At 39.3% G+C, this 26,322-nt stretch overlaps 1 protein-coding gene and 1 pseudogene across 1 annotated transcript; one reads left to right on the top strand and one right to left on the bottom strand.

Annotated features, from left to right (window-relative positions):
- Positions 1-5,168: 5,168 nt before the first annotated feature.
- LOC122449904 (olfactory receptor 52B6) lies at positions 5,169-6,179 on the bottom strand. Its single transcript, XM_043481997.1, has one exon. It carries the CDS (start codon positions 6,177-6,179, stop codon positions 5,169-5,171), a length of 1,011 nt encoding a protein of 336 aa, XP_043337932.1.
- Positions 6,180-17,630: 11,451 nt separating this feature from the next.
- LOC122449906 lies at positions 17,631-18,657 on the top strand (annotated as a pseudogene).
- The last annotated feature ends 7,665 nt before the right edge of the window (positions 18,658-26,322 follow it).

The raw sequence follows: 26,322 nt of genomic DNA on the forward strand, positions 1-26,322 counted from the left end.
AAGCTTTGGCTTTAGTTGAGGAGGCAAAGACTGTATGTTCCTTTGAACTATAGGAAAGACTTGAAACAAATTGAACTCTAGAATACTGAGAATTGTACTGCACTTATTATATCCAGAGAATTAAAGAAGTAAAACCAGGACAGATTGATATCTGATACAATGGTGTGCTAGTGTGGTATATCAGTTATCTCCTGAGTCAGACTTAGGAGACAGTAGGAAAAAAAGGTCTCTCTTTTTAGGTAGTATATGGTATATAAATTATATTTCAATAAAGTGCTAATTTAAGTTTAAAAAAAGAAAAGAAACTGGGTTCCTGCAGCAAAAAGAGAAAGAAATGTGAGCTGCTGGCCTCTCAATCTCCTCTTATCTCATGACTGAATTCCTTTATTCAAGGAATTAATGCCTTAATCCAAGAAGCTGCCTCTCCCATCCCGTTTAGCTTCCTGGGTCAGAGTCTGGTGGACTTTACACAACCTTTACACAACCACTTCATGGCCAGGGATCAGCTTTTCTATGCTTTCTCCACAAGCTTGGGTTACAATTTAAACCTGCAAAATTCTCTACTCATCTCTACCCAACATCAGCTAACTATTGAAGTCTGTGGGGGAGGCAAATCCTTTTGAAGGGAGGGTGAAGGCCGCCTGGCTTCACTTACCTATACCTGCATGTGCAGAAGAGAACAGAAAGTAAGAAAAGCTTCTGGGGCTGGGGACGTCGCAGGATGAGCCAGAAAAAACCCCTATAACATCAATTCAAATACATTCAGTCATTCCAAGTCTAGAACACTGCACCACCAATCAAAGTGGGAAGAGGAAGAAATGTGTGTCCTAAGCAAGAAAGAACTGTATCAGGATTTTAAAGAATAGTGCATGCGTGCGTGCTAAGATGCTTCAGTCTTGTCTGATTCTTTCCCATCCTGTGGACCGTGGCCTGTCAGGCTCCTCTGTTCTTGGGAGTCTCTAGGAAAGAACATTGGAATGGGTTGCTATGCCATCCTCCAGTGAGGATCTTCCCCACTCAGGGATCAAACCCACATTTCTTATGTCTCCTGTATTGACAGGTAAGTTCTTTACCACTAGCACTACCTGGTAAGCCCCATTAAGTTATACACATCATTTATTATTTGTATGATATTGATCATGTTATTTAATTTTTTTATTAAGTTGAGATTCACAAAACATAAGATTCACCACTTTACAGTGTGCAGTTTAGTGGTTTTTAGTATACATGGGAAGCCCTTAAAGATTAGTAGGCTTCAATAATGCAAGAGGCCAATTGATAGTGATATTGAGGTCTCAGCCTCAGTGATCTTTACTTTTCCATCACAATTTAAGCAAAACATGCTTACTCACCAATTAAAAATAATTAGGAGAATTGAACTGAAGCATAATTGAGGTGTGTTTAATAATAAGTTAAGCTTCCCTGGTGGTTTGGTGGTAAAGAATCCATCTACCAATGCAGGAGCCACAGAAGATATGGGTTCAGTCCCAGGGTGGGCAAGATCCCCTGGAGGAGGAAATGGCAACCCACTTCAGTATTCTTGCTGTGATAATCCCATGGACAGAGGAGCCTGACGGGCTCCAGCTCATGAAGTCACAGAGAGTCAGATGCAACTGAACACAGGCTTTTGCTGTGGAGCACAAGCTTATGTGGAGCACAAGCTTGTGTGGAGCACAAGCAGCTGGGCTTCAGTAGTTGTGGCACATGGGCTTGGTTGCCTACAGCATGTCCCGATCTTCCCAGACCAGGGATTGAACCAGAGCCTGCGGCATAGCAAAGCAGATTGTTAACCACTGGAGCGCCAGGGAGGCCCTCAGAGATTTTTAAATGTACTTAATTTTGATATTTCAAAATTGTATTTGTTTGAAATCAATTATTGTAAACATTAGGTTAAAATGTTAAACTAAAATTTTTGATTCTTATTTTCTTCTTTTTTCTCATTAGAAAAATGAAATTGGAGTTTATTGCATGAAATATATAATACATACACATATATATATTATATATATATAATACATACATATATATATAATACATAATATATATATATATATATATATAATCAGTTCAGTTCAGTTCAGTCACTCAATCATGTCTGACTCTTTGCAACCCCATGGACTGCAGCATGCTAGGCTTGCCTGTCCATCAACCAGTTCCCAGAGATTACTCAAACTTGTGTCCATCAAGTCGGTGATGACATCCAACCATCTCATCCTCTGTCATCCCCTTCCCCTGCCTTCAGTCTTTCCCAGCATCAGGGTCTTTTCAAATGAGTCAGTTCTTTGCATCAGGTGGCCAAAGTATTGGAGTTTCAGCTTCAACATCAGTCTTTCCAGTCAGGACTGATTTCCTTTAAGATGGACTGGTTGGATCTCCTTGAAGTCCAAGGGACTCTCAAAAGTCTTCTCCAACACCACAGTTCAAAAGCATCAATTCTAATCAAGACCACCTTATATTAATTATGAAGTGATGAGCTATTGAGTTGGATGAGCTATTAATTAAAGCAACAATACAAGTAAAGCTATTTTGTAAAGCATTTATTATATGCCAAGTACTATTAAGTTATATATATGTGAATATATACATATATGTATATCTCATATACATACTATATAATATATATTTCTCATCAAATCATCAGAAGAAAAGTACTATTAGTATTTTCTTTTAAATATGAGAAAGTTGAGATATAGAGAAGTGAAGTAACTTGCCCAAAGTCAAAATAATATACAGAACATTCAGAATTCTAACGAAGATCTAGAACCCAAAACTCCTATTTTCTCCTCCACATGAAATGCTAATAATTTCTTTCTTTAACTCTCATTATATTGTCTTTAGTATGCAGAAAGCATTGTGGAAAGAAAAATGAACCAAACATTCATTGAATGCTTACTATAATAAATATATTTTCTAGTAGTCATATATGGATGTGAGAGTTGGACCATAAGGAAGGCTGAGCACCGAAAAATTGATGCTTTTGGACTGTGGTGCTGGAGAAGACTCTTGAGAGTCCCTTGGACTGCAAGGAGATCCAACCAGTCCATCCTAAAGGACATCAGTCCTGAACATTCATTGGAAGGACTGATGCTGAAGCTGAAGCTGAAACTTCAATACTTTGGCCACCTGATGAGAAGAACTGGCCCCTTAGAAAAGACCCTGATGCTGGGAAAGATTGAAGGAAGGAGGAGAAGGGGATGACAGAGGATGAAGTGGTTGGATGGCATCACCAGCTCAATGGACATAAATTTAAGCAAGCTCTGGGATTTGGTGATGGACAGGGAAGCCTGGCATGCTGCAGTCGCAGAGTCAGACATGACTGAGCTATTGAACTGAACTGTTTATATCATCTTCATCATCTTTACAGATGAATAGGAAATGAAGTTCACTGGGACTATGCAACATATAGAATTCATTGAATAAGTAGTAGATCCTGGCTTTAACTCACTATCCTGGCACCTAGCACAGTTTTTTCTTCTACTTGACACTGAATCCCAGGGCTGAGAAGAGCTCACTCAAAGAAGAATAAATGTTGAGCATAAATGTGATGTTAAAAAATCTTTAAAATACAAATTTTCTGCACGTAAACACATAATACATAATTGCTATGTATAGGTGCTTATGTTTGGAGCAATGGTGATAGAACCTTTCAAAATAACCTCTTTCCTCAAGGAATGCATTATAGACAGGGTATAAAGTCACCAACATTAAAAAAAAAAACAGCTCTAATAAACAAGAAGAAAAATTTTCAAGACCCAACACAATAGATGAAAAGAGTAAAGAATATGCCTGCCAAAGCAGGAGATGCAAAAGATGCATGTTTGATGCTTGGATCAGGAAGATCCCCTGGAGGAGGAAATGGCAACCCACTCCAGTGTTCTGGCCAGGAAAATCCCATGGACAGAGGAGCCTGGCAGTCTACAGTGCATGGGGTTGCAAAGAGTAGGACACCACTGAGCACAAGACATATAATGAGTTATTAAAGAATATGTAAGTCTCTGTTTTATATAAGAGTAGGTATTTGACTTATTTTAATTGTGAGTATAATTTTCAAATACAAAACATATTCGGATGGGAAAGACTACTCTGTTCCTATACAGTTATCTAGTTTTTGAGGAAAGCTTTGTCTGGAACAGGTAAAATGGCCCAGGCTTATTTGATAAAAGTTTTTGAAATGGTATTTTCGTATTTGAAGTGAAGTGAAGTGAAAGTCACTCAGTCATGTCTGACTCTTTGCGACCCCATGGACTATACAGTCTTTGGAATTCTCTAGGCCAGAATACTGGTGTGGGAACCTTTCCCTTCTCCAGGGCATCTTTCCAACCCAGAAATCGAACACAGGTCTCCCGCATTGCAGGCTTCTTTACCGGCTGAGCCACATTGAGAAAGAAAGAAAGAAAGAAAGTGAAGTCACTTAGTCGTGTCCAACTCTTTGCAACCCCATGGACTATAACCTGTCAGGCTCCTCTGACCATGGGATTTTCCAGGCAAGAATACTGGAGTGGGGTGCCATTTCCTTCTCCATGGGATCTTCCCAACCCAGGGATCGAACTCTGGTCTCCTGCATTGTAGGCAGACGCTTTACTATCTGAGCCACCAGGGAAGCCCACATTTAGTTGATGATAAATGGATGTGTTTACTTCACCTACTATGATGCTGTGTTAGCATCTCTGAACTTGGATATTTAAACATGGGTAATTATGGACATGTATAGCTGATAATAAAAATAAATATCTGAAGGGACTGTGAATTTATAAGCATGACAGTTCTCAGGGGTTCCCATTGTGAGAAAGATGTTGAACTGGGAAATCTAAATGAAAAAATTATATGTGTGATTAATTATCACATCAAGGAGAAAATGAAAGTAGATACAGAGAATAGTCCTATTTATATGGTAGATTCCAGGTAAGTTATAGCATTTCCCCTAATTAGATTTTCCTTGAGTTAGAGGGGAATCGAGTTATTTGAATGATAGATGGAAAAAAGGGGGTTGGGTATTACTATAGATTTCCAAGTCAAATGTGGATTTGAGTAGAACATGTACTTACATAATTGAAATATGGATTATAGTAACATAGGGATAAATGGAAGATGTAGAGATGAGGAGAGGTTGAATATAGAATAATTAATATGTATAGAAAGGAATTAAGTTGAGGTCAAGTTGGGAGCATTTATTTAGATTCTTTGACAAGATTTGAAAACATCTGTTTAGCCCCTTCCAAAATCTGCTTGGTCCTCACTCCATAAATAACGGGATTGAGCATAGGTGGGATGACCACATAGAGGTTGGCCAGGAGGATATGGACATAGCGTGGGATGTGTCTCCCACCAAACCTATAGGCAAAGACAGAAAAGAGGGCAGGGATGTAGAAGAGAAGGATGACACAGATGTGGGAGCCACAGGTGCTCAGGGCTTTGGACTGGGCATCTTGAGAAGAGAGGTGGAAGAGAGCTTGGAGGATGTGAACGTAGGAGACAGCAATAAGGATGATGTCCAGGCCAGTGGAGAGTAGAGCAGCTGCCAACCCATACCAGATGTTGATGGAGATATCAGAACAGGACAGACGGGCAATGCCCATGTGCTCACAAAATGTGTGTGCAATGATATTGACCCGGCAGTAGTGCAGGCGCTTGAGGAGAAAGATAGATGGAAACATGATGATGAAGCTGCGGGCCAGTGTGGCAGCCACGATCTTCCCAATGGCTGTGCTGGTGAGGATTGTGGCATATCTCAAAGGGGAGCAGATGGCCACATAGCGGTCAAAGGCCATGGCCAGGAGGACTGCAGACTCAGCCACAAAAAGGAAGTGGATGAAGAACATCTGGGTTAGGCAGCCATCAAAGGAAATGTGGGTAGAACTTAGCCAGAAGTTGGCCAGGGCTTTGGGCATGGTAGATGTGGAGAGTAAGACATCAGTACTGGCCAACATGGACAAGAATATGTACATGGGCTCATGCAGGCTTGGCTGGGAGAGGATGACACAAATTAAAATGCTGTTGCCTGCCAGGGCAGCTACATACATGGTGCAGAAGGGGATGGAGAGCCAGATGTGTAGGTGCTCCAGCCCAGGGATGCCAAGAAGGAAGCAGCCCTCCAGACGAGTATCAGAGTTGTTCACAGCAACTGTGTTGTTAGCAGACAAAAAGGCCATAATTTCCTGCAGAGATCTCACCTGTGACATAGGGGAAAAATAGCTTCAGACTTTGTATTTATTAGCAGAGTGCACATAAAGGTTTGCAATCAGCCACAAGGTCTGCATACACTCACAGATCCTACAACCACGATGGCTTTTGCACACATGCATATTCTCTATAGAAAATCACACCCAGTGTCTGTGCAAAGTACACAGCTCTAGACCCTGTCCACAGACAATCTCAGTATCGTTATTCAGACCCTCTACCCCATTCGGCTATAAGACTTTCAGGCATTTTCAGAGTTTGAAAACACTGTGGCTCTGAAGTGTGGTGCTATCACCTAGAATATGAAGGAAGGTGTGGAGCTGTGGAGCTGTGGAGCAATGCTTCTCAAAGTGCCATCCCCAGGCCAGCATCGTTGCCATCACCAGGGAACTTGCAGGTTCTTGGACCCTACCACACACCTAATGAATCAGAAACTGGAGCAGCAGTCTCTATTTTATCAAGATCACAAGGTGATTCTGATTACAGCTAACATTTATGAACCAATGCTGTTAAGAATGTCTTTACTTTCTTCCCTCTTTAGTCTAGATGTCTATCTCACAGGACTGATAACTTCTCTGTCCCAATTAGTTTCTGCTGCATTCTCTGTGAAAATACTCAAACTTCAACTAAATCTAACTGGTGCTTTACTCAACTCACATGGTTAGTTTAGTCGCTTATTCGTGTCTGACTCTTTGCAACTCCATAGATTGCAGTACGCCAGGCCTCCCTGTCCAACATCAGCTCCTGGAGCTTACTCAAACTCATGTCCATTGAGTTGGTGATGCCATCCAACCATCTCATCCTCTGGCATCCCCTTCTCCTCCCACCTTCAGTCATTCCCAACATCAGAGTCTTCAAATGTCAGTTCTTCATATCAGGTAGCCAAAGTATTGGAGTTTCAACTTCAGCATCAGTCCTTCTAATGAACATTCAGGACTGATTTCCTTTAGGATGGATTGTTTGGATCTCCTTGCTGTCCAAGGGACTCTCAAGAGTCCTCCAGCAACACAGTTAAAAAGCATCAATTCTTCGGTGCTCAGCTTTATTTACAGTCTAACTCTCACATCCATACATGACTACTGGAAAAACCCAAGCTTTAACTAGTCAGGATGTGAAGAAAATGACACAATCACTTTGTGTTATTTAACATGTTAGATGTTAACATGTCTCTAACATGTTAGACCTCTTGCCCCCCTCAGTCCTATTAAATTATTCTCACAACTATAAAACTTTTAACTGCTGCCCAAATTCCTCTCAGCTGAATGTCCCTCCTACCTAACTGAAACTTAAAGACTGTCAGGAGCCAACTCCTCATCTTATTCCACTCCTGTAAATTTGTCTTATCTCTGTAAGTGTCTGTGTCTCCTTTCCTCCACTCTCAGAGGAAGCGGTGATGATGTCTCTTTTGCATTTCAATGTCTCCTCTCTTAGAGCTATATTTTACTTTACCTAGGCATGAGAAAGCTCCCTTGTCTATGTATTTGTTTATTTATTTATTTAGAGAGTACAAAGACATTATAAATCAATTATATTTTTATACTAGCAGCAAACAACTATAAGACTAAATTGAAATTTTTCTTTTTATATTTAACTCAAATTTTCAAAGCCCCTGCACTAAGAATTGCAAAATATTGCTAGAATTTTTTTTTAATGTGAATAAATGGAGAAGTATAGGGTTTCCCTTGTTGCTCAGATGGTAAAGAATCTGCCTGTAATGCAGGAGACCCTGGTTTGATTCCTGGGTCAGGAAGATCCCCTGGCAAAGGGATAGGCTATCCACTCCAATATTCTTGGGCTTTCCTGGTGGCTCAGACAGTAAAGAATCTGCCTACAATGCGGGAGACCTGTGTTCAATCCCTGGATTGGGAAGATCTCCTGGAGGAGGGCATGGGAACCCACTCCAGTATTCTTGTCTGGAGAATCCCCGTGGACAGAGGATCCCAGCAGGCTGCAGCCCATGAGGTCGCAAAGAGTTGGACATGACTGAGAAGTGTCCCATGTACATAGAATGGAAAACCCAACCGATTGTTAAAACATCAATTTTCTCAAAATAAATATATAGCTTTAAAATTTAATTTTCCAGCTTTATTGAGGTATAATCAACAATAAAATGGTGTATATTTAAGGTATACAACATGATAACATATGTATACAATATGAAATGATTGCTACAACCAAGTTAGTTAACATATCCATTACCTCACACAGTTGCCATTTTAATTTTGTGCCTTATCTCAAGTAATTTTTGTAACAAGCTGGATACACATACACACACACCAAAAAATCCACAAAACCCTCATAAATATATGCATATGTGGGGCTTCCCTGGTGACTCAGATGGTAAAGAATTTGCCTTCAAGGCAAGAGACCCAGGTTTGATTCCAGGGTAGGGAAAATCCCCTGGAGGAGGAAATGGCTGCCCAGTCCAGCATTCTTGCTTGGAGAATTCTATGGACAGAGGAACCTGGCAGAAGAAGGTAGGAAAGAAGGTTGATTCAGCTGAATCAACCTTCTTTCCTACCTTCTCAGGGACTTTGTTCCATCAGTTATCCCTTCTCTTATTTATCAGTAGTTAGTCCTGATTTCCTGAATCATTATTATTTATGAACATTCATATATTTTTAGTCTTTAAAGCAACAAGAAGCTTAACAGCTACAGTAAAATTTCTTATTCACCTAGCCTGTCTCACTACTTTCTGCTCTGTCTCTCTCCTTTTTTTCAAAGTCACACTTTTCATTAGATGCTTCTTTTGACTTTGATGCCTTTACCCTCCACTGGTTCTTCTCTTGCCCCTGACCTTTCTTTCTAGTCCTCATGAAGGGCTCCTCTGTCCCTGAAGGAGGATTTGGTGTTGGTACTTTCTATGGTTGTCTCTATGCTCCCCTTGCTCTTCAATCTACCTGGCCAATTTTGTCACCTGCCTTAGCTTCATTTACTCCGCTTGTGATAAGAAATCCCAGATCTATAGCTGCCATTTAAATTGCTTTCCAGGCTCCAGATCTAATTATTTGAAGACCTCCCAACTGGTATCCTGGTCTTTAGTCCTTCTAGTCTCTAAACCAGTCTCCATAAATAAATTATATTTCCTAAAGATAATTTTGAGTACTCTGCTTAATTGATCACTGATAATAATTTCCCATTGCCTAACAGAATCATGGTCTTTGCTTTCTCCACTGATACTAGTCAAGATGCATGTCTCTGAAGTGCCTCTTCTTTCTTGGTGGTCTTTTATACATTCCACTCCCTCTATCTACATCCTCTCCTTTAATCTAGCCAGTTTAAATATCTCATTCCAGAAGACTTTTCTCATTTCCCAAGACTGTGTAATGTACTTCCTCTGTACTCCTGTATTCCCCTGTAGTTATGGATTTCTCTCTATAGGATTTATCACACTGAAACTTTTTCAGCCTCAATATATTATCAGCTCCCTAAGGGTCAGGGCTGTATCTTATTTACCAATGTCTGGGACAGAGTTGACATGTAGTGAATGTTAAAGGAAAACAAGAGAATATGTAAGTTTCCACCCACTCAGCCATGGAAGTTCACACTGTGAAGGACACAAGCAAATATTGTAAAAATCATGGATTTATAATCATAGATCTTCTGTGCTCACATTCTTTCCTTGTCTGTAGTGAGCATTACTCATTGTGCTTGTTCTTTCTACAGCATCATTCCACATGCTCATCCTCTACTACATGCACCCACCTTTGTCAGTCACATCAGCACTTGCACAAAATTTTCATCTCTCATTTCAGTTCCCCTTCTAACAAGCAGACTCTGTTCACATTGTCTCTCTATCATTCAATTATGTGATTTCTGTTTCCTTCCAATCCAGGTACCTATTGCTGTTGCCACATCCCCAAACCAAGCAAACCAGAGCAACTCCAAGCGCTCTGCTTAAAGTTGTCTCCTCTAGCAACCTCTGTTTTCAGAACTTTTACTTTTAATAGCTGATTTCCATTTCCTTGCCCACTGATTCCTGCTTCCCTTATATATCAATGAATTTTTCCCCACCTGTTTTTGAATCCTTTATCTGACTGCTCTGTCCAGGAAATTGTCCTTTTTAAGTGATCCCGCAAATGCAGCAAAATAAATTTTTGTTTTTCCTTAATGTCTGAGGATAGAACCTCTATATCATTTATGATTCTTGCATCATCCTCAGGAACCAAGGATCACTTAGTCATCTACCTCTCTATCCTTACCTAGAAAGTGACCTTCCAAACTGCCCTTCTCTCTTCTAACTTTCCAGGAAAACACAATTCACTCCAGTTACCCTAGACATTTTTTTCCCATCAGCCCTCTACTCCTCCTTGAACACTGCCACAGAACTTTCCACTTACCTGGTTCCTATTCTGCTTCCATCCCTTCATATTAATAGCCTTCTCTCAAAAAAAAAAAAAAAAAAAATAGCCTTCTCTCTATCCTGAAATATCTAATCCAAACTTACCTTCCCAGTGCCACCTTCTCAGACTCACAGTTGCTTCAGTATTTCATATACAACTTAGGCTTCCTTAATATATAGAATTGAATCTCAAACTTTGCCTCATGTGGTGTTTATTCCCTCATCTCCTTTGGGAGCACAGATTCTCCTCCCTTTGTGTCATTCCTTTCCTCAGCTCCAACTTCACCCTGTATACCATTTGGACCAACATGCCTCTGTTCAACATGAGAATCTAAGGCACATAAGAATACGGCATAGAGCCAGATGGAAGAGAGCCATTGACAGATAATCTGGGCATCTAAAAGGAGGTGGTCAACACCAGCTCTGAGGCTCTTAGCCTGAATGTTTCACTGAACTTGTTTTTGTATTACCCATTCCAATACTAGATCTCTTTCACACTTTTAATCCTACCCCTTCTCTCTCTCTTTCCATTGTCCTTCCTAAAGCATTTCCTCTTAGGCTTCTTTTATTCATCACCTTTCTGTTTAGATCTGAAAGAGACACGTGCACCCCAATGTTATTGCAGCACTGTTTATAATAGCCAGGACATGGAAGCAACCTAGATGCCCATCAGCAGATGAATGGATAAGGAAGCTGTGGTACATATACACCATGGAATATTACTCAGCCTTTAAAAAGAATTCATTTGAACCAGTCCTAATGAGATGGATGAAACTGGAGCCCCTTATACAGAGTGAAGTAAGCCAGAAAGATAAAGAACATTACAGCATACTAACAAATATATATGGAATTTAGAAAGATGGTAATGATAACCCTATATGCAAAACAGAAAAAGAGACACAGAAATACAGAACAGACTTTTGAACTCTGTGGGAGAAGGTGAGGGTGGGATGTTTCGAAAGAACAGCATGTATATTATCTATGGTAAAACAGATCACCAGCCCAAGTGGGATGCATGAGACAAGTGCTCGGGCCTGGTGCACTGGGAAGACCCAGAGGAATCGGGTGGAGAGGGAGGTGGGAGGGGGGATCGGGATGGGGAATACGTGTAAATCTATGGCTGATTCATATCAATGTATGACAAAACCCACTGAAAAAAATAATAATAAATAAAGGAGAAATTGAAAAAAAATAAAAATAAAAAATAAAACAAATCAAATCCATGTTTGTACTTCACTCTGGTTGCTTTCTCATCACTCCTTCACTGTATCTAAAAATCTAGTATATTCATATGTCATCCTAAAAGCAAGGGTATATAGTGATTGCTCACTCAAAAATCTGACAAAGGGGAATTACCTGGCAATCCAGTGGTTGAGACGCTGTGCTTCCACTTCAGGAGACCAGGTGTGTTTGATCCCTGGTCAGGGAACTAGAATGTGGCCAAAATTTAAAAAATTTTTAAATGTATATTGTGTGATTTTTTAAAAATCTGAAACAAGGCTTGACCCTTTCTTTGAGTTAGCATTTTAAATCAAGAGAGGAAGGAATCGTGCCCTCTTACCATGAGAAGCTATCAGTAATTACAATAAAACAGTGGATGCACCATGCTATGGGAGTCAGAGGCTAAAAGAATAATTCTGCCTGGTATTTCTAAGAGAGGCTTCACAGAGTGTCAAATTGCAGTTCTAACTGTGAAGGATGCATGTGTGGGTACACTTGCGTGTGGGGGGCATGTGTATGAGGTTACTGTGGGTGCTGCTTGAGACAAGGAAGGTCAAAAGACTTTCCAAATGAAATTGTACTTTGGTGAATTTGGACAGAACAGTAAGAGTGGAATTAGAACACTAGAAATAAAACAGAGATAGCAGAGACTAGCATTTAGGAGATAAGAAATAGTATTAATCTGTCTTAGTTTCTTCCAAATTTAGAATGACTCCTCTTTTGGAGCCAAGACTTACTTAATTTTATTTGTCAATTGAAATAAAATTCACCTTTTTAAAATATACAATTCAGTGGCTTTTAGTATACTCACTAGGTTTGTTGAATCATGTCCCCTATTCCCAGAACATTTCCTATACCCTGGAAATAATTGACATGCCTGAGAGTAGTCACAGCTCAGACCTTATTCCTGTCAGTTCCTGGAAATGCTAATTTGTTTTTGATAGGTTTACCTATTCTGGACATTTTATAGAACAAAGAGTCCTGTAATTTACGATAAAGATATTATTAGCATCTTACGTTAGTATGACACATTTGTTATAATCAATGAGCCAATATTGATGCATTAGTATTAATTAAGGTAAATATGTGGTGAGAGTGAAAGTTGCTCAGTCATGTCCAACTCTTTGCGGCCCCATGGACTATACAGTCCATGGAATTCTCCGGACCAGAATACTGGAGTCGGTAGCCTTTTCCTTCTCCAGGGGATCTTCTCAACTAAGATATCAAACCCAAGTGTTCTGCATTACAGACGGATTCTTTACCAGTTAGGCCACCAGGGAAGCCCTTAAAAATATGTTAACCAAAGTCAATTTCTGATATAATTTGTATCAGAAATATATATTCTGTTTATAGTGTATTTGCAGTAGAAATATTGGTATGTATTCTTTAAGATTATTTATATAGATACATTTATAGAATTTCAATAATAGACTATATAATTTATACATTCATATATATCCTTTTTTATATACAACAGCTTATAGTAATTAACATCTTTTGAGCATTTAATATATGTTTTGTAAGTTCAGGAAATAACTCATGTTTTTTGGGACGAGCTGCATCTTAATATTACTTATTTTGATATAGCATTCTAGAATGGCATATATCTGCTGCCCTTACAACAATCACTTTATAATTAAGAGTATTTGTTCCAAAGAATTATAATCTTGTTGGTTTAATAAAGAGGACAGTCAATAGTAAAGATAGTTTCTATTTCTGTGACTCACTGTTTCTTCAGGACATCTTGTCAAATTGTCTCTGTCAAGAACTGTAAGTGTCTGAAATTGTACTCTACTTGCAAGACAGCAAGTTAGTCTGTCACAGTTTTGAGGCTGGTAAAAAACACAAAATTTCTGGGTCAGAGACAGGACACTTTAGCCCATACAGAAATGACAGATTTCTGTAGTTTTTACCCAATGTTCTTTTTTGTTGTCGTTCCAGAATTTCACCCAGGAAACCTCATTACGTGTCTCCTGAGACTCTTTTTGGATGCAACAGTTTCGTTCATAAATGTTTTGTCTTTTACTACTTTAATTTTATTTTAAAAAATAGCTCTTTTGTGTATATGTTATATGCTTTTATTTTAAAATGTTATATTTTTTACATTGTTAAAATGGATGAATTTGTTGTCACTGTGTGCTCAGTTTGATTTTTTGCCGTGAAATATCAACTGTGACATGTTGAAATGAGAGAAAGACAGTTTCATGTAAGGAACTGAGAGATCTTCATGAACTCACTCACTCACACAGCCAGAATCAAAAGAATAGGTATTTTTTAGGGAAGCAGAATTTTATTTTAGCCTTTTAAAAAAATCTATCTTAATTGATACACCAAGCTAACAAGCATGTAGCCACTCTGTTCTGTTTCTCCTTTTAATATTCTGGACTTGATATTTATACCTTTGCATTTATAGTAAAATGCAAAGAATAGTTAGCAATACAAAACTACAATGTATTTCAGCCTTTTCTGCAATATGTAAAGTGTGGTCTGCACTATATATCCATTACACTGTTATAAAATACAATTCAAGTATGAAAGATCTCTGTATGACACTGGGATCTATGATAGTTCTTTTTTTGTTTGTTTGTTTGCAAAACATTAACATAATAAAATGAAAGTATGGTAAGTGAGAAAAAAAGGATGTCAAGAGTGTTTAGGTTTCTACCATAAGTAGCTGGATGTTAATAATACATCTCCAGCCATGTGGTAGGCATATAATAAACAGACAGTGAGCTAAGGGAGTGGTTTGTGTAATAAAAGTTTACCTCATCTTGCTCAGAAGTCACTGAGTGTTTTCAGTCCAAAAAATATCTCATTACAGTAACATGTAGAGACCAGAAAGGCTCATTCAGTGAAACAGAAGATGATGCAATGATCCAGAAAGACCCTCACTTGATGGAGGAGTTGGGGCTGAGAAACCAAATGAATCAGAATTTGGAGGACTTTGAAAGACTGATAGTCACATCTGTCCTGCAACCATATCTTCTGGAACTAACTAGCCTCCCTAACCAATCAACTGTCTTTTCTCCAACAGTTGCTAAAAGCATCTTCTGGGACCTAGAATTTGCAATGTCATCATCACACTGTTCTTCTGATTCAGATCCAGGTGCCTACCTACTTTAATTCATTATTCTTTCAAAAAGTGTTTTTTGATTGTCTATAAATGGCTAGTCTACACAAGCCATACCTTGAAGAATTCTAGCACTTTTTGGTTTCTCGCCTCTGTCTAAAACTCAGAGGGTGGGACAAATTGAGAAAGTAGTACTGAAACACGTGCATTACTGTGTGTAGCATAGACAGCTAGTGGGAAGTTGCTTTATTACATAGGGAGCTCACTCCAGTGCTCTGTGACAACCTATCAGGTAGGATGAGGGGTAGGTGGGAGAGGGATTCAGGAGGGAGGGGATATGTGTATACTTATGGCTGATTGGGCTTCCCTTGTAGCTCAGTAGGTAAAGAATCTGCCTGCAGTGCAGGAGACCCGGGTTTGATCTCTGGGTCGGGAAGATCCCCTGGAGAAGGAAATGGCAACCCACTGCAGTATCCTTGCCTGGAAAATCTCATGGACACAGGAGCCTGGTGGGCTGCAGTTCATGGGGTCGCAAAGAGTCGGGCACGACTGAGCGACTAACGCTTAACACTTATGGCTGATTCACATTGTTGTACGGCAGAAACCAACATAACATTGTAAAGCAAATATCTTCCAATTAAAAATAAACTTAAAAGAAAACCTAGATCCATGTCCTATGAGTGTATGCTATCATTTATAGACTACAAAAATGATAGACAATTAAATACTAATAGTACTGACTTGGAACTGAAGTCGTGGAAATCCCCCTAGTTTTAGAGCCCTCATTTTTCAGAGTCCCCCCATCCCCTGAGAAAATCAACATGAGGTAAAAGTTATGCCAACCATATGTTTGTCTTTCCTGGCTGGAATTAAATTTGTTTCTCCCCATGTTTCATCTTCTGATCTGGATACCCTTCCTATCTTTCTTTTTATATGTCCTCCTCAATTGTTCTATGTTCTTCCCTGCATCTTGCTGTTCTTATCCTTGGAGCTCTCCGTGACAACCTCTCTCCTGACTTTCTAACCCAGGACTAACCTCAAAATCAGGTGCCTGTGAGTGTTATCTGAGTGTGGTAATGGTGGTACAAGTCTTGGGGAGGTAGGCTGGGAAAGATTCAGATGGTATAAAAGGTCCTGTGGTAGACAGTAGTGGGTGGCCCCTCAAAGATATGCACACTCTAGCTCTGGAAACTGTGCATGTATTATTTACAAGTCAAAGATTTATGCTTGATGATCAGTAGACTTAAAAATGGGGGGATTATACTGGATTATCTAATGCAATGCAATTGCAATGGTTTTTATAAATGGAGAAGAAGATAGAAAAGTTTGTAATCAGAGAGAAATATGTGACTACAAAGGTCAGAAGTCAGAATAGTGACTTCTGTGTAAAAGACTAAATCCTCTCTGTGTGCATACACACACACCCCTTTCGGTCCAAATGAAAGGTTTCACGTAAAAAAGTCAGAAAAAAATAAGTAAACAATGGCAGACTTAAAATATCAATTTTAATACTGAGACTGTATGAATGGTTATTCTATGTGAAACCTTACCTCCTTCCCGTCTGAATAGACACATGCAGACAGAAAATGTGTCCTTAAGAAAAGGTTTCAATCATTAATGAGGGGTGACTACATGTCTAGGAAAGATGATCTAGGAAAATAAATAAGAAAATAATACATAGATTTAACTACTTGATTGTTTGGTAAAATAATCAATAGCTGTGATTATATAAGCAGGGAAGTAGATTGTATGGTTCCACTATACTAGAGAAGGTTTCTTGGAATCATTGGCACTTATAAGGATCAGGAGCAATAAGCAGACAAGATTGCATTTCTGGAAAACATAGAAATATATGTGATTAAATGTAGGAAAAATATGAGAGGGCCTATATGAATACCTTTTAAGGAATAGTGTCTTGAAAATTTCATATTTTCAAAAGAGAAATCTGACAGCATAAGGGGATGAAGGGACTTGTAAAACATTGGAAGAATTGGAATTCTTATTCTGTGGTTCTAATTAGTGATGAAGATGACTTGAGAAGGAGGAAAAGAAATGGAATAGTCAGACCAAACAGGAATTTCAAAAAAGGATCATGTGAGCCAGCAAATGAGATATAGAGACTGAAGGAGAATGAAGAGTTAGAGCCAATCCTCAGATTACTGTGTTCCAGCAGTTGGGGAATGATATAATTTTAAAGTGCAGTAGCTGGTCAGGAATTGGCAGAAAATAATGAGTCTTGGAGAACTGATGAGTTGACAGGATATTTAGATGAATATTTTCTTCTAGCTATTGAAGTGGTTGGAGTAACTAGAAAGTAAAAGATTGGCTCATCAAAAACCTAATGATACATTGGCACTACAAATGTAGATTTGCTAATTCACACCTAGTTCCTATTATTTCTTTGGCTACAAACTTCAGAGAAGATATTACTTAGACTCATGGAGGTAAGACATTTGATATTTACATCCTTGAGATATCTCAGACTGGTTTACTTTGTAAGAGCAAGCTAATCTTGAAATTTTAGTTAACATCCAAGGGCCAAAGTCATAGGTCTATTGGAGCATTGTTCCACTATGCAACAACGCAATTGGTAATGTCCATAGATGGGGGATCATTGGTTTAATTGGGATCTCATGGCATTTTGGTAAATGATGTAGTGGTTGTGACAAGAAGTAGGTTACATTTTCCCTAGTGCTTGTTAGATAATAGGAAAGTAGGGATCCTAGTTGTAGAAAAGACTTGAAAGGAATTTGTTTCATTGACGGTTGGTCCCAGGGATCAAATGTGATATTTTGTTCTCAGGGAATGACAATCCACATGATGGCCACTTTGAATTTGACCAATTTTAATCCAGACTCCTTCATTTTGGTAGGGATCCCGGACTGGAGCAGTTCCACGTCTTGATTGGAATTCCTTTCTTCTCCATCTACCTCATGGCCCTGGTAGGCAATGGCATTCTTCTTTACCTCATCACTATGGACCAGAGTCTCCATGAACCCATGTTCTTCTTTCTCTCAATGCTGGCCTCTGGAGACCTCATATTATTTACTATAAGTGTCCCCACAACACTTGGCATATTCTGGTTAAAAGCTCAGGAAATCACATTTTCTGGCTTCCTCACTCAGTTATCCTTTCTTCACTTTAGCTTTTTTCTGAACTCAGCCATCTTGTTGGGCATGGCTTTTGATTGTTACATGGCCATTTGATACCCTTTGAGATATGCTAGTGTCTTAACGGCGGAGCCTGGTGGGCTGCCGACTATGGGGTCACACAGAGTCAGACACGACTGAAGCGACTTAGCAGTAGCAGCAGCAGTGTCTTGACACCCAAGATGATTGTTAAGATCATGGTGGGAATTGTGAGTTGAAGCTTTACTGTTATTTTGCCTGTTGTTTTTCTGGTGATGCATTTGCCATTCCGCAGGACACGTATCAACCCTCACACATACTGTGAGCATATAGGGGTGGCCTGACTTGCCTGTGCTGACATCTCCATCAATATCTGCTATGGCTTTGCTGTGCCTGTGATGACTATTATCTCAGACATGATCCTCATTGGCATCTCCTACACTCTCATTCTTCGTGCTGTTTTCCACCTTCCATCCAGAGATGCCCTCCAGAAAGCCCTCTGTACTTGTGGTTCTCATGTTGGCATCATCCTCATGTTCTACACACCAGCCATGTTCTCTGGCCTCACTCATTGCTTTGGCCACAGCATCTCTCACACATTTCACATCATGTTTGCCAGTCTCTATGTAGCAATTCTACATGCACTCAAACCCGTATTCTAAACAAAGCAGATCAGGGACAAGGTCATCCTTCTATTTTACCCTAAAGGGATGCAGTGACCTGGGGATAAGAACATGGAGAGAAAAATTGTGAGAAATCAAGTAATCATACTGATTTAAGAGAACTTTCTTTTGTAAATAAATAACTGGAAGCCTTCAATAATGGATCCAATTCCTATGAATTTCAGGGCCTCAATTCTGCTGGAAAAAATTATTGGTAGAATTAGAGGGGGAGAGGGGATTTTTCAAACTCCAAGAAAATGAGAGGCATCAGAAGAAACTATCCTAATTTTTTACAATGAAAAACATCAAAACACAAAATTTTGCTTTGTTTATGTCCTTTGATCCTGTTTCAATTTCTTCTTTCTAAAATAACAGAAAAATAGTACTTAAGTTATAGGCTTTTTGTAAGGTTAAATTTGTTTAGCATGAAATAAGCTTATGAATTCAATAACCATCTATATGCTGATAATTCTCGAGTTCAAAACTCTACTTCAAATTCTTTCTGTCCCATGTAGCCAACTCTCTGATAACTCCTCTTGGCTATTCCACTGAACCTTCAAAATCAAAATGAACCAGAATAATTTCCATCTTCTCTTTCTTTCCTTATGATCAACACAATCTCCTGAATTCTCTGTCTTATTAAGTGGTATAGAATTCAACCAGTTTCCCATGTCAGTCTTTTCTCTTTTCATCATTCACTTAAAAAATTGTTTGAAGTGAAGTGAAAGTTGCTCAGTCGTGTCCAGCTCTTTGTAACCCCATGGACTATACAGTCCATGGAATTCTCTAGGCCAGAATACTGGAGTGGGTAACTGTCCCCTTATTCAGGGGATTTTCCCAACCGAGATATTGAACCCAGGTCTCCTGAATTGCAGGTGGATTCTTTACCAGCTGAGCCACCAGGGAAGTCCAAGAATACTGGAGTGGGGTAGGGGAATTCTTGGAAGTCCAAGAATACTGGATAGGGGTAGCCTATCCCTTTTCCAGCAGATCTTCCTGACCCAGTAATCAAACCAGAGTCTCCTACACTACAGGAGGATTCTTTACCAGCTGAGCTACCAGGGAAAAAATTATTTTAAAAATATTTACTATGTATTATGTCTTCTGGGTATCCTAAATTTATTCATGTTTCACATTAAAAATAATCATAACCTTCTCTTTGCCCTGGATTTTTCAGCAGCCTCTTTTAGAAATTTGCTACCTTTATTTATTTATTTTTCTCTCCCATTTATATTTTATTCAGAAACAATATTGGTCTTACTAAACTTCAACTAGATCATGTCAACCCTGTAGTTAATAATCATTTAACAGTTACTCATTTTGATTGGAAGAAAACCCAATACCCTAACATAACTTCAAAGCATTTGATGACATCATTGGTACTAACCAGTTATTGCTGGGTGTCCAGTTCTCCCCTTTCTTTTCACTCCTTCTCTCACATGCCCTTTTTGCTACAACCACCCTGTACTTCTTTTGGTTTTTCAGACTATGTTCTCTTGTCCTTCTGGAACTTCACACATGCTATTTCCTCTGGAATCCAAATCTTAGCTTGAACTTGGGAATGAGAATGAAGGGAAATGATTTTTCAATTCCTTTTTGTTGTTCTATCTCATGCTTACTAGGATAGCTATGTGTGTGTGTGTGTGTGTGTGTGTGTGTGTGTGTGTGTATATATATATATAAAATATAACACACAGTATACATATTTTTTTTAATTGGGAGGTAACAAGTGTTGGTGAGGATGTGAAGAAACTGGAACCTTCATATATTACTAGCTGAAATATAAAATGATGCAGCCTCTATGACAAAAACTTTGGTGGTTCCTCAAAGAGTTAAATATAGAATTATCAAATGACCCAGAAATCTTACTCCTAGGTATATATGAAAAAGAATTGAAAACAGGCACTCAAACCAAAACTGGTAAATGAATATTTATCATAGCATTATTTATAACAGCTGAAAAAGTGAAATGTGTATCAGGTTACTCAAACGTGTATCAACTGGTAAATGGACAAAGCAAATGTGTTAAATCTAAACAATGAAATACTTTTCCGCCATAAAAATGTGTTAAGTCCTGGCATGTAATGCAACATGGATGAACTTTGAAAACACTCTACTAAGTGAAAGAAGTCAGATACAAAGACTGACAAATTATATAAGTTCATTTATGTCAAAAGTCCAGAATAGGCAAGTCAAAACAGACAGAGAGTCAATTAGTAGGTGCCAGGTGATTGTGGGAAGGTGAAATAGAGAGTGACTGTTTAGTGCATAGGGGGATCTTTTGAGGGGATGAATATGTCCTCGAATTAGATAGTGGTGATGCTGCCCAGCACTGTAAATGTACTAAAAACCACTAAGTTGTACACTGTAAAGTAGTGAATCTTATGTTTTGTGAATCTCAACTTCATAAAAAAATTAAATAACGTGCTCAATATCATATAACTAATACATGATGAGTGTATAGCTTAATGGGGCTTCCTAGGTGGTGCTAGCGGTAAACCTGATTGCCAATGCAAGAGACGTGAGTTTGACCCCTGGGTAGGAAAGATCCCCTGGAGAAGGGCATGGAAACCCACTGCAGTATTCCTGCTTGGAGAATCCCATGGACAGGGGAACCTGGCGGGCTATGGTCCGTAGGGTCGCAAAGAGTTGGACATAACTGAAGCAGCTTAGCATGCAGGCACACACACACACATAGCCTGATACGTCTATCTGATTCCCAGTGTTTGTTCTTACTCATTCACTATCCTACTTCTCAGTGAGGCAGGATTTCTCTAGCACAAAGAAATCCTCACATCTTTTCTGAATTAAACCAAAACTACATGTGTCATTCTAATCCTAGTGTGTCAGACCTAATAAGAACTACAATTAGTTGTGTGCTAGATACTGTTTATACTGGCTTATGGTAGTCAATTTTTACTTTTTCAGGAATTCTGCCAGCAGGTCAATATCATATTGGCAGCTTGAAATCAGTCCTAGTAGAAGTATCTGTAACTCCTGAATCATCAAATCTACAGATCAAAATCCCAAAAATCAGGTGTTGCATATTCACCAGCACACCAGTGGCTACCGTCCTCCTGAGTGTGGCTCAGGCCATGACTTCAGACCTTCCATGGCTGCACTTGCCTTTCATCCTCTCTACTGGGCTCTTTTAGGTACATGGACTTGTGTAGCTACAGGGACTAGAGGGGGAAGGAGACTCAGGGACAGCAGCTCCTGAAGACTTACATGTGAGTATCACGGAAGTAGAAGCCCATTTGCACTGGAAGTTTGTAACCAGCATGTGTTGGGTTTTACATATTTATGTTATTAATGCACACACAAAGTTTTTTGGATCAGAAACAGATTATCATTATTCACTTAAAATACAAATTATAACTCAGTGTTTCCCCACACTTTATTCTTACCCCTAGGGCTATACAGTGAAGGTCAGGCCAAGTGACCTATGCATATGAAGTCAAGGAATGAAGAAATATATATTTTCTCTGGTTATAAAAGCCAAAGAGACTATTCCTCTTCCCCTTATATCTCCTCCATCTGAGAACGTTACCTTAGAGATGGGTGTGAAATATAAATTTCTCCAGGGGGAAAATAAGACCATTGACTTCAGCTCTAAAACCCAGCCCTGTCTTCATACTTCTGGAGTTAGGTAAATCTCTAAATTTTAAGTAAATCTCTCTGGGGTTCTCTCACTATCTGTAGTTACTTCACTAACTTTAATTGTACATTCATTTCTCAAGAATTCCTCTTAGCCTAGTATTTCAAGACTTTGGCAAAATTTATTCAGAAAGCCCAACTTAGGAAAAATACAAAAATGTTTTCTCTATACCTCACAATATGCCAGGGATCTGAGCAGACAGCTGAAAAGAAGGAAGGAATAATTTCCTTGAAATTTCCATAAGGGTTTCTGAAGGATGGGCTGCACAAAACTGGCCCACACTGCCTAGAATACGGGCAGTGAGGATAGATCACTGGAATAATGTCTGTAGTCACGTCTTCCATCCAAAGTGGATGGTACATGTGCGTCTCTTGGGGAAAAGCTATAGGGAGGTTACTTCACTGCAGCTAGATGAACCCATATGGGAAAAGAAAGGAGGAGGAAGAGAAGATTTAGCTATAGACAAAGTACTGGGTTTTTGCTCTGTTTTGTTTTTAACCTTTGACCAAGGAAGGAGAAACCTTATACCAGGGAACATAATGACATTAATGACAGTGATGTAACATATTTGCATACAAATGGCTCAGATGGTAAAGCATCTGCCTACAATGTGGTAGACCTGGGTTCAATCCCTGGGGCGGGAAGATCTCCTAGAGAAGGAAATGGCAACCCACTCCAGTATTCCTGCCCGGAAAATCCCATGGATGGAGGAGCCTGGTGGCTATAGTCCATGGGGTCACAAAGAGTGGGACACGACTGAACGACTTCACTTTCACATTACCATTTCTAAAGTGCTTTATTATCTGCTTTCTCATTGCATCCTCATACAACAATGCTGTAAGATAGATGGTAAGAAGCCTGAAAAGAGGGTTGCTTGACTGCAAATTGGGGGGACATCTAGCATCCAAGTCAATTTATACTGCCAAACATTTTACTTAATAATCTTGTCCTTTTTCTTTTCTCTCCAAAATCATGTACATAAAGGTCATTTCATTTGTGTGGATCATACTACTAGTATTTAGTGTCAGCAGCTATTTTCATTTGTACTACAAGATTGTTAAGATCTTGGGGCTTCCCTGGTGGCTCAGTGGTAAAAAAAATCTGCCTTGCAATCCTGGAGATGTGGGTTCAATCCCTGATCTGGGAAGATCCCGTATGCTGCGGAACAACTAAGCCCACGTCCCACAACTGCTGAGCCTGTGCTCTAGAGCTCCAGAGTCTCAACTACTGAGCCCACGTGCTGCAACTATTGAAGCCCGCTGGCTGTAGATCCCGTGCTCCGCAAGAGAAGCCACCACAATGAGAAGCCTGCCCACCCCAGTTGGAGAGTAGCCCCCACTCGCTGCAACTACAGAAAAGCCCATGAAGCAATGAAGACCCAGCATAGCCAAAAATAGAGAATTAAATTTTTTAAAAAAAGAGTTAAGATTTGTGTGTGTATGTGTGTGTGTGTGAATAAAGTGAGGTAGAAGAGTGAGTCTCCACCTTTCCCCTCTTTGTGTATAATTTTGGTGTTCACTCTTTCTAATTTTTATTCATCATAGCTCTTGGGGGTGTCCCAGATGGCACTTGTGGTAAAGAATCCACCTGCTAATGTAGGAGATGCAAGAGAAAGGGTTTTCCTGGGTCAGGAAAATCCCCTGGAGGAGGAAATGGCAACCCACTCCAGTATCCTTGCCTATAAAAATTCCATGGACAGAGGATCCTGGCAGGCTACAGTCCTTGGGATCCCACAGAGTTGAACACGACTGAACACACACAATAGTGGTGGTAGTGGTGTAGCTCTTGGGGAAGACATGTAGAGCCCTAAATCATACCTGTGGCTGATTCATGTTGATATTTGGCAGAAACTAACACAGTTCTGTAAAGCTATTGTCCTTCAATTAAAAAATAAATTTAAAATTAAAAAAAAAGAAAGTAGATGAAGGAAGACTTCCCTGGTGGTCCAGAGGTTAAGAATCTACCTGCCAATGCAGGGGACGTGGGTTCAATTCCTGGTCTGGGAAGATTCCACATGCCACAGGGCAACCAAGCCCTTGCAACACAACTACTGGGCCAGCTCTCTAGAGCCTGTGAGTCACAACTGCTGAGTCTGTGTGCTACATGCAACTGCTGAAGCCCTAGAGCCCATGCACCTGGAGCCCACGCTCCACAGTGAGAAGCCCATGCACCACAACTAGAGAGTACCCCGCACTTGACGCCAGTGCCACCACACAGATCAGGATGCCATTTCCTGACACAGCTACCAGGTACATCATGCAGAAGGGAATGGAGATCCACGTGTAGAGCTCCTTCAGGCCAGGGACACCAGTGAGGATAAACATATCATAATTGACAGTGGAATAGTTGGGAGCTGCCATGCCTGAATTATGGTATGGGACTTTCATCACTTATCTAGAAGGAGAAAAAGAGTTAACTTGTCACAACCAACTAAAATATATTTAGTAACCCTCAACAGGCTTAAACATCTGCTGTGTAAAATGTCAGTTAATGAGTTCCTACATACTCAGAGTATTAATTATGGATTTACAAGCATGCAGTATTCTGCTTTGAAGAGAAAGATGCTGAAGATTCAAAGTAGGATCACATAATTTTCAAAAGATGCTTTCAAAGGAAATACTGAGGCTCATGCTATTTTCTTATATACGTGTATGCTTGTGCATGCTAAATCGCTTCATTCCTGTCTGACTCTTTGCAACCCCATGGACTGGAGCCAGGCTCCACCAGGCTCCTCTGTCGATGGTATTCTCCAGGCAAGAATACTGGAGTGAGTTGTCATACCCTCCTCCAGGGGATCTTCCTGACCCAGGAATCAAACCCAGGTTTCTGATATCTCTTGCATTGGCAGGTGGGTTTTATTTTTTTTTATCATTATTTCCACCTGGGAAGCCCCATTTTCTTATGTAATTGACATAAATTTAAAATAATGGTCATACAAAATGTCTAAATAATAATCAATTGTAAAATAAATAAATAGACCTAGTTAATCCCAACTGGGACCCTATGGACTGTAGCTCACCAGGCTCCTCTGTCCATGGAATTCTCCAGGCAAGAATACTGGAGGGGGTTGCCATGCCCTCCTCCAAGGGATCTTCCTGACTCAGGGATTGAACCTGTGTCTCCTGTGACTCCTGCATTGCAGGAGAATTCTTTACAGCTGAGTCACCAGGGGAGCCCTTATGCCCCAACACAAAATAAAAAGTTTAAAATAAAAAAGACTATAATAAATGATTAGAAACAATTTTTTTAATTGAACTAAATTAAATTCTGTTTTCCAGCACACATATTTACCTAGTAAACTTTGCTCTATAGAATACATAAGCATCTATTGATCACCATCAATGTGGAGATGGAAACAGCAACAGATTCCAGTATTGTTGCCTGGGAAATCTTACAGACAGAGGAGCCTGGCAGGCTACAGTCCATGGTGTCCCAAGAGTCAAACAGGACTTAGTGACTAAACCACCACCACAACCATCACCCCCAGTGTATATAGACATATCAAATGGAAAAAGGAGTACAAAATCTATAAAATGAAATTCTGTACATCGGGTTATAATCCATGTGATTCTTTGTTTACAAGGACTGAATTTGAATAAAACTTTAGGCACATTCCTCAAATCTCCCCTCTCAGGGATTTTTGTGAACCCCTCAACATGCTTAATGAGTTTCAACAATGAAAAGGGAATATATAATGAAATATACTATACTCTTTAAAGATCAAAATAGAAATTCCAACTCTGCAATCATTCTAAATATGCTAAAACTTAATTAATAATCTTTATTAAAAATGACATTAATTTTCTTAACACGGAGAATCCTTGTTATTCTGTATCAAGAAAAATTGACTTATACACAAAGGTAGTTTAATTATTTTTATCTTAAAAATTTCATTTAATGTTTACCACCTGTTAAATTTAAAAAAAAAGAGGTTATAAAAATGCTTATGGTATCATTGTTGAAAAGTAGCATACTACATAAACATATATTTAGGATATTTGATAGATAAAACATGGAAATACTATCATATCTAGGTAGTGAACTAATAAATGATTTTATTTTAT

Source organism: Cervus canadensis, chromosome 11, assembly GCF_019320065.1.
Source record: "Cervus canadensis isolate Bull #8, Minnesota chromosome 11, ASM1932006v1, whole genome shotgun sequence".
NCBI classification, from domain to species: domain Eukaryota; kingdom Metazoa; phylum Chordata; class Mammalia; order Artiodactyla; family Cervidae; genus Cervus; species Cervus canadensis.